The sequence below is a fragment of the Lagenorhynchus albirostris genome, chromosome 11, assembly GCF_949774975.1.
Source record: "Lagenorhynchus albirostris chromosome 11, mLagAlb1.1, whole genome shotgun sequence".
Taxonomy (NCBI): domain Eukaryota; kingdom Metazoa; phylum Chordata; class Mammalia; order Artiodactyla; family Delphinidae; genus Lagenorhynchus; species Lagenorhynchus albirostris.
Genome location: NC_083105.1, coordinates 82,990,017 through 83,006,912, shown reverse-complemented (window position 1 = coordinate 83,006,912; position 16,896 = coordinate 82,990,017). Strand labels below are relative to the sequence as shown.

General features: G+C 40.8%; 1 protein-coding gene across 1 annotated transcript in view; it reads right to left on the bottom strand.

The window, feature by feature from the left end:
- The window catches only part of ITPR2 (inositol 1,4,5-trisphosphate receptor type 2), a 527,197-nt gene that overhangs the window by 46,720 nt on the left and 463,581 nt on the right, over positions 1 to 16,896 (bottom strand). The window contains exon 55 of the mRNA XM_060166697.1: positions 7,295 to 7,455. Coding sequence (XP_060022680.1) covers positions 7,295 to 7,455 — 161 coding nt within the window. The remainder of the gene's footprint in view (positions 1 to 7,294; positions 7,456 to 16,896) is intronic.

The following is a 16,896-nucleotide window of genomic DNA, read 5'->3' as shown; positions in this document are numbered from 1 at the left end:
CCTCGACCTTATTCCCCACCCCACTTCCATCCGAATCTCATTTAAAACAATTTGGCCCAAATCCTTCCACCCTCACTTCCGGCGCTGAGGACAGTCTTTGAGATGAAGACTCCGTGTACAGCCACACCGTTAAATAGTCACCATTTCTATCTCTATTTTCAAAATAAGAAGAGAATTAGAAAGACGTTAACGTGCACCAATATGTGGTAACTCATGGATTATAGTACGAATACTAAATAGGAAATTAGGATAATGTATAGGATAGATCCCACAACAAAAATGAAATCCAGAGTTGGGAATGGAAAAAGATCCCTCTTAAATTGAAGACACATGTCTGGATTTAAAATGTGGACAGTAGAGGTGGCATCTCCTTGAATGTAGACATTTCCTTCTTAATTGTACATTCTGAAGCTACAACCTCCCGCCCCCAGCTTGCCTTGAAATGTAAGCATTTTAAAAGTGTCTTATTATGTTCTAACGTCTTTAAAATAGGTTTTCAAGATTGAGCAGTTACATAATTGGCTTAATTAGATTCAATTACACAATTAGCGTAAATTGGAAATAATACGATCAGAACATATAATTTCATAATTATGGCACATGACAATAAGGCAGACATTAAGTTGGCCAACAGTGCTAATGCAGGAGGGGTACATACAAATCTTAGAAGACTTGATGTCTTTCATGAGCCCACATATATCCTCCCTCCAATAGTTACGGCTCAAAAATACGGTTTAACTAAACGAGATTGATTTTGAGTTCCAGACACAGAAAACAACATCTGGAAAATTCTTAGCTCTTTTCCTTCCTTCTGCGTGACTACATTTCTTTTCTATCTCATTAAAAGGACAATCCCTCTCTTTCTGAGGCCTTAATAGATTATGCAAGGAAGAATTCACTCTGAAGGGTGAATTACGCTGAACAACCCACCAATGCGCATGCTTGCCCCTCTGCTGGGACAGCAGCTTCAGGGGCACTCCTGAGGATTTGTGCATATATGGGATGGGTCAGCCTTCAGAAATACTGAGAGACGACAGAGGGATTAAATTGCCTGTCTCTCAAATCAGCCATCCGACTTTTAATATTGCATTCATTATACTTGGTTCAGGTGGCATAACATCCCTGCTGCGTCTTTATCTTCCGATTTTAAAAGAGGGGAAAGATGACATTTGCCTAATGAGAAATTCATGTTCTCAACTCCTGCAGCTATTTTGGTGTATCTTTCCGTAAATTATGTCCAACTACCAGAGGGCTAAGAATAAACCGTTCATTTGTTAATTCACTCATTATTTTATTTACTCATTGAATAAACGTTTTGAGCTTCCTGAGGGAAGAGATTACTTCTTATTTATCCTTACATATCAAACCCACAGCACAGCTGCTAGCATATAAGAGGCACTCAGTGTCTATCGAACTGCTTTCAATATATATTATAGCTATCATCTGCCCTGGTCTTACACAGAACAAAAGCTACTCTATTCCTGGTTGTGGCCTTCAAGAAACTTACAATTTTTTTTTTGTGTCACGACAATTATTATGTTAACAAAAACATGAGTTAATTGGTACAACCATTATGGAGAACAGTATGGAGTTTCCTTAAAAAACTAAAAGATAGAACTACCATATGATCTAGCAATCCCACTCCTGGGCATATATCCAGAGAAAACACTAATTTGAAAAGATACATGCACCCCAATGTTCATAGCAGCACTATTTACAATAGCCAGGACATGGAAGCAACCTAAATGCCCACCGACAGATGAATGAAGATGTGGTATGTATATGTGTGTGTGTGTGTGTGTGTGTGTGTGTGTGTGCGCGCGCGCGCGTGTGTGTATATGTACACACACACACACACAATGGAATATTATTCGGTCATAAAAAGAATGAAATAATGCCATTTGCAGCAACATGGATGGACCTAGAGATTATCATACTAAGTGAAGTAAGTCAGACAAAGACAAATATCATATGATATCACTTATATGTGGAATCTAAAAAAATGATACAAATGAACTTATAAAACATAAACAGACTCACAAACTTAGAAAACAAACTTATGGTTACCAGGGTGGAAGGGGAGGGGAGGGATAAATTGGGAGATTGGGATTGATGTAAACACACTACTATATATAAAATAGATAACTATAAGGACGTACTGTATAGCACAGGGAACTCTACTCAGTACTCTATAATGGCCTATATGGGAAAAGACTCTAAAACAGAGGGGATATATGTATATGTATAACGAATTCACTTTGCTGTACAGCAGAAACTAACACAACATTGTAAAGCAACTATAATAAAAATTTAAAAAACAACCCCCCTCCAAAAACATGAGTTAAATTGTCCCAGCTGACATCACTATGATGTCCACAAAGAATTTTTACTCAAGAGTCAAATAAGTAGAAGAGCTTAAAAGTGCCATGTGCTAAAATGAGAAACTGGTCCCCACAAAGCCATGGTCATGGGGCATGGTCAGCCAGGGTCTGGGTCGCAGCCCAGTACACCAGAACACGTGGGCAGTTCTGTGAACACACATGTGGTACCTGTCCTTCCAGGTACCTCTGGTTTTGATCCCACTGTTTGTCAAATTAAGTACTAAATACTCCCAAAGGTCCTGAACATACCTCAGCAAACGAACAACTGAAAATGTCTCCAAAGTGTTAGAGAAACCTCTAAAAGCCTTGGGCATTTTTTCTAATGATCTCTATTTTGTTTGTTCCTCTTCAATATCATCCTATGAGTAATGGGAGAGGCAAAAGGGCTTAATGATGCTCACAGGCCATTACTAGCACAGGCTGCGGGACTTATCCTCTTAGACCCTTTCCTCCTAGTTTATTGGGTTCTCTTTCATTACTTTTACTTTTCTGCATGATCCTTTCTTTTCTGTCCCTTACTTTCTGTCCCCAATAAATACTAGCTCAAAATATCAATTTTCTTATCAAAAATGAGCGTTTGTTTGCCAGAAGAAAATATATTACCCAAATACCTTGATCTATTCACATCTCCCCTAACAATATCCCAAAAGAGGTTTTGCGTTAATTCAAAGACTCAGACAGTGGATAGTCCAACAGCTTCGTGTAGGGTTTGAAGGCAGGGGTGAGGAATTTTTAAGCTTCTGTTAATATTTCTGGGTCTTGATCCTGTCACTAGAGGGATGTAGAGGCACAAATGTACTTCCTAAGATTCTAACCCCTAGAAGCTATATATTAACTTATTTAAAATGTATGTTTTAATGCACATTAGTATAAATATTCCTTATGAGACCTAGTAGTAAAGAATAAAGTTGAAGTACTGGAGGCGAAAAAATATACAGAGGGAGAAACATCCCCAAACTTGTTATATTCTTGTTTTTCTCATTTCACCAGAAGACAGGAAGCATTTTCTAAGGGCCTCTAGGTACAAACCAGGCTTAAAGTGTGTAGAATTCAGATGAGTTGTTTTGTGAACAAATATGAAGAACTTCCTTATTTTATTTTGCATAAATCCTTGAGGGTAAAAGCTACGTCAATTATGAGGAATTAAAAACTTCTTCTAAAGCTCTACTGGTTTAAGCACTTAAATCAACTTGGTAAATGCACCTATTTTTAAGGACCAAAAATTAAAGTGGTAGCAAAATGGAAGTTTTCCTACCAAACTGTTAAGAGTAGTTACCTCTGACCTGGAGGGAGAGAAAATGTAGTCTTTGGATTGAGCTACAGACATGCTTCAACTTGCCATGTGCTCTAAAATCTTCTCTCTCTAGGAGGGTCAAGATTAGGAGGCCATAATCTCCAAGGAGCCTGGAATAACAGATTTTCCAAACTGGGTTCATCAACTACAGCTTTTTAGAAGTTTTCCAAAAAGGCTATTTCAGTAAATGAACACTCTTACCGGCAAGTGACTTTTTGTTTCCATCCTTCCAAAGCTTAATATCTCTCTCTCTTCTCCTGCCCATTAAAATCCAGGACCAGTGCCTGTTCTCTTGGGTGTGCACTGCTTGGATGAGAATGAGACAGTTCATGTTGCAATAAGCTTGTGGGCTCTCCTCCCTCCTGTCCTGGTTCTGGAGAGAGTTCTGACAGGAGAGGATGGATAGACACACGGATCAGCATGTCTTAAAAATTCAAGCACGAGAGCCCGGCAAAATGCGGGTCTTAATGTGAAAGCTAAAGATGGGTCAACGTTTTTGCAGCAGTCTTCTCTCACAGTGAAAGTCACCTGGTGATTTCCTTATCACAAAATCCAAAGGCTTGGACCCGTCTCCTCTTTGCAGCAACTGATGCTGTGAACTCTGACATGGAAATACTCATCTCTTGGCTTCTAACACGCTCCATTGCCTGGTTCTTCTTCTACCCTTTTCAGTGTCTTCTCTTCTACTTATTTTACTTGTCTTTCTCTTTTTTCCTAAATGGGAGATTCCCCCAGGTTCTGTCTCTGGCTTTCTCTTCTCCTCTCTCTGCATTGCCCCCTTCTCCCACCTCTTGCTAACCTGAAGGCTTCAACTGTCATTCCATGTGGACGATGCCACTGAAAACTGTCAATTACTGAGTATCCACCATGAGCTGGACACTTTAAAAAAATATTTATTTTATTTTATTTATTTCCTTTATTTTTTTGGCTGTGTTGGGTCTTAGTTGCAGCATACAGGATCTTAGTTGAGGCACACGGGATCTTTGTTGAGGCATGTGCGGTCTTTCATTGTTGCACGCAGGCTCTCTCGTTGAGGTGCACGAGCTCAGTAGTTGTGGTGCGCGGGCTTAGATGTCCCACGGCATGTGGGATCTTAGCTCCTCGACCAGGGATCGAACCCTCGTCCCCTGCATCGGAAGGTGGATTCTTTACCCCTGGACCACCAGGGAAGTCCCGAGCTGGACACTTTTTACATGTCATCTCACTGATCTCACACCAATTTTCTGCCTTTTAGGTGAGGAGGCAGAATCTCAGGGAGGTTTGAAGACTCACCCGAGACATCAAGACCACACAGCAGACGTGCTAGAGCCAGTGTTGGAGTTCAGATCTTTCTGGCTGTAAGGCCCACATTGTTGTCACTACACCGGCCCTCCTAACCCATGACTCGGCCTCCGGTCTCATTTCAAAATCCACAAGTCTTCTTCTCTGACTGGTTTCTCCTCCTAACAGAGACTTTCTGAAACCGTTCACCACCTTTCTCCCAATGACCCGGCTCCCAGTGGCGGGAGTCTCTGTCTCATCTCGCAGTCCTCCCCTTGCCCCGCTTCTCCACACCCACCTCCTAATCTCACCAGCTGCCAGATGCTACCTCTGACTTCATCTTTCCCTTCTCCCAACCAGCCGACACACCACTTCCTGAGCACTGTTCCCCAGGCCACATTCTTCCCTTAGGTAAAATCTTCGGTGGCTTCCCGCTGCTGAGAGAAAATAATGTCCAAATACCTCCACTTCTTGCTCAAAAGTCCAATCTACTTTTTGGGTCATATCTCTCAGAGCTTCCTGACACGTAAACTGTGTACCAGTGAAACCGGGCAACTAACTATCCCCTGAGTGTCTGAATGTCCCATTTCTATGCTTTTGTTCAGGCTGCTCCTTCTTACAGGAACTCACTCTGAATCCAGCAGCCACTCCCCATCTGCACAAACTCTACCCCGTCTCATGTAATGCACACGCAGACAGACAGACACACACACACACACACACACACACACACCGATTCTCCTCCACCACCTTCCAGTTGGATGTCACTTTACATCTTTAAGCCTTCCCAGATTTCCATCTGTTCCACTCTTGGGGAACTTAGCCTGTTCTACTTTGGGTTTATTGCCCCCCTCCTCTTCTTCGTAAGCTCTAAATCCCTTGGCACAGAAGGGACATTTCAGACTCCTCAGCGTATTCCCTGCAATCTTTTAGTCCAAGGGACATAATGGATGCCTGCCAAATACATATTAATTCAATTTAGTCAAACTTTGGTAAAATCTAGCAGTGTGAGGTCACATTTTAAATGCAATGCTGTACATGATTCTCCCCTAGCAAAAAGAAACAAAATGTTTCACACAGTCTCTGAGCATCTTGAGATCAAGACTGTTTAAATGATGACTATGAGTGCATAGCCTCAAAATGATTACCTTTTTTTCCTAATGTAGAAGGGAGAGAGGGCAGAAAAGGATTTGTGGAGAAAAAGAAACAACGTTAGGTTCTGCCCACTGTCATATGAAGAATGGAGAGGAAATAACTTACGGCAGAATGCACGTCAATAAGATAGGATGGCAAACGCTGAATGATAAAAATTCAATTTACATGTAGCTCTCCTGTGACACATAAATATTGTCAGGTAAGGTAAACTACTGCAATATTAACCTGTACTTAGTGAGATGTTAGCCTCTGAAAATGTTCTTTGGTTTTTCCCTATATTGTAGTTTATGTCTTCCTAAGTGGATGGTAAGTTCGCAGAGGGGAAGACATAGACCCACTGTTACCCGGCTCTTCTGACACTTTGGTGTTTACTAAATGTTATCCTTGGGACTGAGCATCAAAGAGGGTCATGACTCTTCTAAGGTCTCATTCTCAAAGAGTTATTAACACAATTTCGGAGGATGATTTTTGAGAAGATATCCAATATATGGTATGTTTATACACAAGAATTTATATCAGATTCAATGATACTCACTCCCTAATTGTGTATCATGGATACAAGAACGTTGTAACTTTGACTTCTCTTTAACCCTGTTAGTTTTAATCTTCTATGAAGCAGAAGAAAGTTCAAATCATGGACAACCACGCCCTCTGTGCAATGCTACTGATCTTAAGGAGGAGTTACAAGCAACTGGATGCAGCAAGATCAGTGCAAATCTATCACCAACACCAGTCAATCTATCCAAAATGTGTGCTGACAAAAAGCCAGTGCTCTCCCATTGGGACTGAACATTATCCTCTCCCCGAACACAATGTAATTGCTTAAATCCTTACTTTCTGCAACTCAAGGAATTTCTTTCCTTTTGCCAATGGCAAAGTTCCAGGTTTGGGGAATTGAGACATTAGTGATGACAGGAGGCATGAGGTCAGAGGATGACAGACAGGACTGAATTCACTGCACAGAGAATTCGCCAGGAAATACCATCTGCACACCTGAGGCTTAGATTTGGTGTGTATAACCAAGAAGCCCACTAGGAACCAATGATTTAGCCGGGATAGGGGCTCTTCAATGACTGCCAGTCCTATTTAAAAGTTAACAAAATGATTGCTAGAAACTTTATGTTCTGGGAGAAAGGTAGGGTAGGGAAGGTGAAAGCAGACAAAATGCAACATAGTCACAGATGCAAACCCTCTTCTCACTCACCACAATCATTTGAGCCACGTAACTTTCAGGTCCGGTGTATTCAGTCGGGTCTTTCACCTTCACCAGGACTAGGAAGTACAAATAATGCCACATATTGTGTTCTGACTTGATGTGCTCCTCAAAAGAAACCGTTTTATTATCAAACTTGTCCCTCTCGAGTCCTGCAAATCACAGGAGACACAATGTGTGTAATTTAATCAGCACTCGCTTCTTGGCATAAAAACAGAACATAATAATTATTGTGAAAAAACGCTTTCTGAAAGACCATGACAATTTAAAATGTTATGATTAAAAACAACGTAGTATATAAGGCCTGCAAAAAAAAGTCATAGAGTTTTTAATTTCTTTCCTGTAGATCCTTAGAAATGCACAGTCCTATTATAGATGTAAAATTTGCAGACAATTTTAAATATAGCTGTATCAAAATTGTCAAATTAAACTGGACCGCAAGTCTAAGAAAAAGAAGTCAAAATGATTGTGCAAGAAAAAGCACACTTGCTAATCAGGGCAGAAAGAAAGTGTCATTTTAACCAGAAACTTGGGTAAAAGGAGAAAAGGCAGCTAACAGTCATCTCTTCAAAACCACTTGTAATCAGTGAAGGGCAAACGAATGTCCACAGATATCTGGGCTCTGAGCGCAGTAAGGACTCACAGGCTCATTCCACCCCTTAGACTACTGTGTTCCAGGCATTTTGGGGAGGGGAAGGTCTGCTCAATTTCCAGGGCATATTTTTAGCCTCTGGAAGGACACGGAGCAGTAATCTCACTGGGTAGTAAGATTCTTTTCTCTCAAAGGTTGAAGCGTAGATGAAAGGAAATGAATGGGGATGAAGAAAAACATCTATGGAAAAATGAATTATACTGCCAAGTAAAATGGGATGTTGGGATTCAGTCTGGTTTTGCAGTTCAGATACTGGAGGAGAAATCTGGAAATTGAATTCCAAACCTGGCTACTCTTTTCCTAAACATATTTTTTTTTTTTTTTAAAAAAGGTCATTTGGCCATTTAGGCATGAAGAAGACCCTTTAAACAATAAGATGCAAAACAAAGTACGATAAGTAAAAAACCTGTCCCCAATGAAGGCGTGACCCTTTAAATTATATTACTGGATATTTTTACGGGAAATACCATAAAGTTTGGCTGGCAGATGGCTATGCCTCATCTTACTTGACCTATCAACAGCTCAGCATGCTTCAAATAAAATCCAATCCTCTCCCCCAAACCTGCTCCACCCATATTCTCTTTTCATTCCATGACAACTCCGTTCTTCCAGTTTTCAAGCCAAAAGTCTAGGAGTCAACCCTGAATCCTCTCTCTCTCTCTCTCACACATGCCACATCCAATTCATGTTGAAATTCTTTTGGCTCTACCTTCAACATATACCCAGAATCTGATTGCTTCTCACCACCTCCATGGTTACCACTCTGGTCTGAGCCATGATCATGTCTCATCTGGATTACCCAAATAATCTCCAGACCCCCTGTTTCCACCTTTATTCTCTGTGGCCTATTCTCAACACAGCAGCCAGAGTGATTCTTTAAAAACCCGAGCAGGATGGTGTCCCTCCTCTGTTCCCAACACTGCGGTGGCTCACCTCCTCAGAATAAAGGTCAAAGTTCTTACAGTGCCCTACAAGTAGGGTTGCCGGGGAAAATACAGGATGCCCAGTTAAGTTCAAAGTTTGGAAAAACATCGAATAATTGTTGAGTTTAACTACATCCCACGCAATATCTTTTCGCTAAGCCCTAAGTGATATGGCCCTCCAGCCTCTCTAACTTTGTCTCCCTCTATCTTCTCCCTTGCTAACTCTCCTCCAGCCACAATGGCTTCCCTGCTGATCCTTGCACCCAGACCCCTGCCTCAGGGCCTTTGAACCGGCTGTTTCCTCTGCCCACAACCCTCTTCTCTCTGGTGTCTCTTTGACTAACTCACTTACCTTCCAGTTTTTCTCAAATCTCACCTTCTCAATGCGGCTTACCTTGATCACTTTATTTAATCCTATAGCCTGTCTCTTCCGTTTTGCCAATACTTTCGATCACTCTTTCCTTGTCCCCTTCCTTTTCCTAGAGTGCTTATCACCTCTTAACAGGCTGAATATAGCCATATCAAAGGTGTTCTATTAAACTGGACCACAAGTCTCAATTACAGAGGTAAAAATGATTGTGCGAAAAAAATCCAGCCTGCTAATTGGCACAGAAAAGAGGAATATCATTTTATCCAGGAACTTAGATATGAGCTCATTACGTTGATTATTTATTGCATGTCCATGGGCAGATATATCTGTCTCTTTTCTTCACCAATGGTCCCAATAGCTTAGAATATTGCCTGCTACATAGTCGGCACTGAATAAAATATTAATTGAGTGAATTAAGACTATGTCACTAAGAATATAACAGAACTGAAGAGATGCAGAAAGAGTAGGATACAAGCAGAAAGCAATGAGGCAGTAGAAGCTGTGAACTGGCAGAAACCAGGAGGTAGAGCAGCAAGTAGAGAGAAGCAATTAGCATAGGGAAGCCATTCTAGACAGAAAGAAAGGGGAAGCTGAGAAAAAAGTTGTTGGGTAATAGCGTATGGTGGGGCTGAGGGTCTTGCTTTAGTTTCATGAATAGCATCTGGCTCTCCATGATGGCTCTTTGCTTACTGCACCTGTTATCTTAAACTGCTCATGTATTGTTTCAATAAATTCTCATTACTTTAAGAAAAAAAAGACTATGTCACTCATAAAATATTGTTCCACTAGGATGGCTATAATCAAAAACAGATAATAGCAATGTGGATGACGACATGGATAACTTGGAAGCCTCCTACACTACTGATGGAAATGTAAGATAGTGCAACTTTACAGAAGAGCTTGGCAGTTCTGCAAAAGGTTGAACATAGAGTAACCATGTGTACCAGCAATCCCACTCCTAGGTATATACACAAAAGAAAGACATATGTCCACACAAAAGCATGTACATGAATATCCAGCATTATTCATAATAGCCAAAAAGTAGAAACAACACTAATGTTCATCAGCTGATAAAAAGATAAACAAAATATGGTATATCCATACAGTGGATATTTTTCTGCAATAAAAAGAAAGGAAGTACTGATACATGCTATAACATGAACCTTGAAAACATACCAAGTGAAAGAAGCAAGTCACAGAAGATCACATATTTTATGATTCCATTTATATGAAATGTCCAGGATAGGCAAATCTATAGCAACAGAAAGTAGATCAATGGTTGCCTAGGGCTGAGGTGGATGGAAGGTTTGATGGGAAGGAAGGGAGCAGTGATGGCTAAAGGGTATGAGGTTTCTTTTGAGGGCAATGAAAATGTTCTAAAATTGATTGTGATGATGGATGGAGAACTCTGAATATACTAAACCCACTGCATTATACACTTTAAGTGGGTGAATCATACAGTATGTGAATTGTACCTCAACAGAGTTATTACCAAAAAAAAAAAAAGGAGAAAATTTTAAAGTAGCTTTCTCCTAGAATTCAATTCAAACAATTCCCTACCTGTTGCAAGATACACAGGACTATAAAGATAATGTCTACCATCAATTAACCTATAATATGGGAGAGGAAACAGACAACTTGTTTTATATTCTGAAGTGATACAATCTTCCAAGGAAACATAAAGGAGGACAAAATGAGTTCTGACCAGGTACACTTTAAAAGGTTTCAAAGAGGCATAAAACTTTAAATGTCTGGCCTATGAAACATGATCATGGCAAGTGGAGAAGAGACGAATGGTAAGAAAAGGTGCTTAACTTTTATTGAGCACCTATTTATGCTGACAACTATAAAGATGTCCAAATATGCTATAATAATTACAATAATCCGATCTGACCTTTTAGCACGTGAGGAAAGAGATTCAGAGGGATTCAATAAATTGCTCAAGTTAACACCTCTATTTAGTGGAAAAGTCAGCCAGTATTTAAATAAAAATATTCCTGACTCCAAAGCCATGTTCTTTTGCCTCTGGGCTGAGGAAATAGCACAGCAAAGCTAGAGATGAGAGTAAATGCCCTGTTTAGGGGACTGTCAGTTCCTCTGGTGTGGCCAGGAGGGAACACTCAGAAATTAAGATGAAATGGTACATTTGACACAAACCATGAAAAGTATTAAACACAAAGCTAAGGAGTCTGTGCTTTATGCTGAAGATTTTTTTTTTTTTTTTGCGGTACACGGGCCTCGCACTGCTGTGGCCTCTCCCGTTGCGGAGCACAGGCTCCGGACGCGCAGGCTCAGCGGTCATGGCTCACGGACCCAGCCGCTCCGCGGCACGTGGGATCTTCCCGGACCGGGGCACGAACCCGCGTCCCCTGCATCGGCAGGCGGACTCCCAACCACTGCGCCACCAGGGAAGCCCAATGCTGAAGATTTTTGAGTGAGCCTGGCATACTGGGAGCTGTGCTTTAAGTAACTCCCTGTGCCAGGATTTAGAGGAAGACTGTGAGAGAAGAGGCTAAGGGTAGGAGTCCAGGGGACTAGGACAGGGGAGGAGGGATATAAGGGAGGGAAACTGGTTGTCTTTCATCTTCACTGGGTCTTGCTCTCTAAGCTTGATCATCCATTCCCATGGTTTCAACCATCATCATGCTGATGAGTTCTCGATCTTTATCCCCAGTACTGACCCTTCTTCTCAACTTTAGATTCTACTTCCCGCTGCCTCCTGGATAACTTATGGGCATGTCAAACTCAACTCATCAAAGATTTGTTTCTTTAGTCCTTCTTCTTCCCCTCTGTTAATGAAATCCCTGTCCACCAGTGAACTTGAGGTCGCCCTCAGACTCACACACTGACTATCCACTCTGTGCACATGTCTTGTAGTCACTCTTTCTCACCATTCTCCAAACACACCAACTCCTCTGAAAACTCTACGCCCCCATCTAGTCTCTTTCCCACTTTACAGGAATTTCTTCTCCAAGAGCCAACTCAACCACTGCCACAGCTCTGACTCCCTTGGTTGGTCCTCTCTGTGTCTTTGTTATGAAAATTTGTCTGTTTCTATCTTAGGCTCTACTACTTTGTCTGATTTATTCTTGTATTACCGGCACCTGGCATAGTAGCTGGAAAACAGTAGGCATTCAACTAAAGTTCACAGAATAATTGAATGTATCAATAATAAAGACTGAAGAGGACACTGGGGTAGAAACTGAAGAGGGCTTGATGTCCGATTAGAGGTACCAATTTAGGAGGAATCTAGGACTACTCGATATTCTGACTTGAATGACCAAGTTTAAGGTAATATCACTAAATCAAGAGGAAAAAAAATAGAAGGAAGAGATTTTAAAGGGAGGATGTATTTGATTTTGGATGTGTTGCGTTTAAGATGCCTACGGAACAACCAATGTTGGGATGTTAGGTAGGAAGCTGGAAATTCCAAACAGCATTCAAGATATAACTCCACTAGTCCAAGGATAAATGACATAAAATGAACAATGAAAGCCAGAGCATCAGATGAGACAACCAAGGGAGAAAGAAAGGAAGGGTAAGAGGAGCTCTGTGTGCTCAATACAAACTTTTCAGGAAAAATGTTAAGACTACACTTATGTTGTGTTTCCCACCCAGTATGACTAAGGTAAGGGAACATACCCACTCACTAGCCAGGCATCCACATTCCTCTTCTCTGCTTTATTTTTCTCCATAGTCATCATTTGACATTCTATGTATGCTGGAAAATAAGTTCCATGATGGAAGTGTTTTTTGTCTGTTTTTGTTCACTGCAATACCCTAGCACTTAGTAGATGCTCAGTAAGTAACGGTCGAACAAACAGGTGAATGAATGACTTTCACGCATAAGTATAGACAATAAAGATAATAAAATAATGCGCAAAGTATAGAGAAGGGACTAATTACCAAGAGAAGAACCTAGATGCCCCCCCCCACAATTTAGCCTTTGTTTCCTATTAAATCATCTAGAAAGATCTTTAATTCTAGGAACCTGACCCTCCTATGATAGGAGTTCTGACCTATCATCAAATCCTTTCTCCATTTTGTTATTTTGTCACACCTGGTCTGTCGACATCTCCTTTTCACTGGATTTTTCACCTCTAGTAATTCAAAATTAATAGTTAATGTGGACAACAGAGTCGATTTGTTTCCATGCTTACTGCTTCAGCTCTGTCATGTGCTCATCATCACCTCATCATGACCACCTTCTGGACCACTAGCAACTGTTTTCTGAATCCCAACTCTGAAACACCTGGTTCACTGTCTTCAAGGCTAGGAAAGTCCCATTTGCTCTCACTGCCTGTCACAGTACCTACCTCTTCTGTTGCTACTATGGGCATCCTCAAAATACTCCTGGGGCCAGCTCCTACTGCGGAGAATCTCTCCTCTGTTATTTGATACTATATCCCCTTTGGATCACAATTTAACACCAAACTCCTCCAAGAACCGTTTCTAGATTAGTCACAACTATTTGATAGCCTACTAATACAACCCCCAAATATCCCGAATGTTTAAATTATTCTTGTAATTAAGTTCTTTTAATATATATGGTATATATTAGATCTTATATGTGGTAAGTGATTCCAGGAATGAATGCATATCTAGATATACTTTATCACGACACTTCCCACATGTTTCTGCCCTTTGAGGGCAGAGAATAAAGAACCTTTATGTTACTGAGGTCACAGGGATTAGCAGCTAAAAGAGTTTGAAAACACTTTTCAATATTTAAGTAAGTTTCTATTTTATTTCAAATGTTCACATTAAATTTGTTCTACTTTACAAAGTATTTGTTCTAATATAAAAATACTATTTGAATTTGCTCTCAGGTTGACTCACCTCAGTGGTCTCTCAAATTTGTTAATAAATGTGAAGCTTCTGAAAAATAGGCCATGTTGATCTAATACCTTCTGATATATCACCCTATATCCCTGTGGACATGTGTGTGCCACAGAAACAATACCATACATGTGACAAAACTTGGGATAACTTGGAATTAGTGCATCTAAGTTTTTTGCCTGCAGTATATAGCAATTTAGGACTTACTTGCTTTATCTTCCTTTTATAGGTTATAAACCACATAAGTATAGAGACAATGTTAATTTGGAGGTGACTAATTGGATAGTCATTCATTAAGCAAATATTTATGAATGATCCCTAATATACACTATGGAAGCATAAAAATGGATAAGATGTAGATGTGGATCTCCTAAAGACAAGAAGTTATCATGTATTGAGAGCTTACTCTCAGTTAAGCATGGAGCTAAGAATTTTTAGATACAGGATTTCATTTATACCCACCACAACCCCAAAACATGGCATTATATTCCTCACTTTCAAGGTGAAAGGAAACTTGACCAAGACCACATAGCCAGGATGTGGAACCAGTATAGACCCATGTCTACTTGATGGTAAAGTTCATATACTTTCTATAAGATGGTAAGGCATAGTATACAACAGAGGAGATGAGACAATGAAAAATATGTACAGTACTAGATAGCTAATTGTGATCGACAAATTTAGGAGCAGATGTGTTTGCTTCTGGTTAGTGGGACCAGAGAAAGCTGAATTCATGGAACAACGGCTTTAGAGACAGGGCAGTAGTTCAACAGCTTAGGAGTTTGGGTATTCCAAACAGAAACACCATAACTGAGAACACATGAGAGAGAGTTAAAGATGAGTAATGCAGTTGAACCAGAACCTGAGCTATAAATGGGAGAACAGTGGAGGAAAAGGCAGGCAAAAAAGAACGGGCCCAATTGTGGGGCAGCTTACACGCCAGGAAAATCAGAATTTTAGAGTTATAGACTGTACAATGTTATTGATAGGCTTTTGAGTAAGGAAATGAGTTCAAAGTGGAAAATTCTGCCTGGCAGCACTGAACAGTCCATTTGGGGGGTATGAGCCAGGGTGAGCCTCAAAAACCAAGGTGTGGCTGTGGGAATATGTGGAAGGAAGTGAGACTGTGAAAGCAGATTCATTACCACGTGGTAACTAGTGCACCTGGAAGAGGAAAAAGGAGATGCTTAAAATGATGGAGAAGTTCCCAGCCCAGTGGGGTATCATTAATTGCAATACAGAAGACAAGAGAAGTTGCCAGGTTAGAGGAAGGAGATGGAAAGGCATGATGCACTGGTTTGCAGATATGGTAAAATTGGCTTCCAGGAAGCCATACCTTTTAAAATGTCAATCAACCATGGAAAATAAAGAACAAAAGCCTGGAGAGAGGTTGGAGCCCTGGCTGCATATTTGGCAATAATCTACATAAGGGCAGAGGGAAGAGACAAGGAGTCTATGATAAAATCAGAACCTCTGATCAGGGGTTGGGAGAAGGACTTGGGCCTTGTGATAGACCCAGAGAACATGCAATCTGAGCTAGAAGAAAAGGTCAGCAGGAAGTTCATGATGAGATTTGAGACAAACATTTCAACTTGGTGATGAAGGTTATTGTGATATTTTAAGGAATTTACAGGCTACAGGCTTTTTGATAACCGTGAAAAGCCAGAGAGAATTTTGACATTGAAGGGAAAGGTCAGAGGAGCAGAAATAGGGGTGAAGTGACACACTTATTTTGCTGTTCACGTTTTTTTTTGTTGTTATAATAGGGGGGACAGGATCATGTCTTAGAATGAAGCTCAGTCTACCGATAGATTTTTCCAAAGAACTCATGTTTCGGAGGTAGTGCGCTGACATAACAGTTATTACGATTGTGAAGAAAAAGGCTTCGAGGAAGCAGTGTAAAGGCAAGACCATGAGACACAGGAAGATCTTCAAAGGTACTACCTTTCTTCCTCTGTGGGACTCACCCTTCTATATAATATCTCTCTTCCCCAAATCTCCCAATTACTGCACAACATCTTTCTGGCGCCACGTCCATCTTGTGTTCCTCCATCTAATCTAGACATATGAAGAGAAAACTCTTCTTTTTGTGTCATTTCCTTCCAGCAAGTCCCTCCCCAGCACTGTGCAATCTGGTATCTGCCCTTACTTTCCTGGAAACTCCTCTCTAAAACCTCCAAAACCTCCTAAACGAGAAATTCAAAGGCTCTGCTTCAGTTCATGTTACTGCTTTGACACAGTTGATAATCAATTCTTTTGTTCCCAAGGGTATTTTCTCCCCTCACTTCCACGTGCCACACATGTCCGGTTGTCCTCACACCATTCGGACTGGAAAGGTTTTGTGAGTGTGTGATCCCCTTTCTCTTTCAACTTTTCAATGCTGACGTTTTCCATGTGAGCTCCCATCATCTCCTCCTCTCACTTGGAAGCCTTCCTCCACACTCCAGCTTTTTCTTTGTCATACGGGCTGAGGATTCCCTGATACTGTCTCCTTCTCTGAGGCTCAGACAGATATGTTGACCTCTGTGCTGAGTGTATCCCATTGGGCTGTTCAGTACATACCTCAATTTCAGTACTTCCAAAGCCAAATTCAGTATATGCCTATGTAAAATTGTTTTTCTTTTTCTATTCCCAAACTCAACTGTTGGTACTGCCATCCACCCAGGCACCCACGCTCTCTCATATCCATTCCAAACCAAATGATTGAGATTTAAAAATTCTATCTCCCCAGTATTTCTTAACTTTGTCCTCTAATCCTGAATACTGCCACCACTACCTCTCCCGGATCAAGGTTTTGTTACCTCTCATG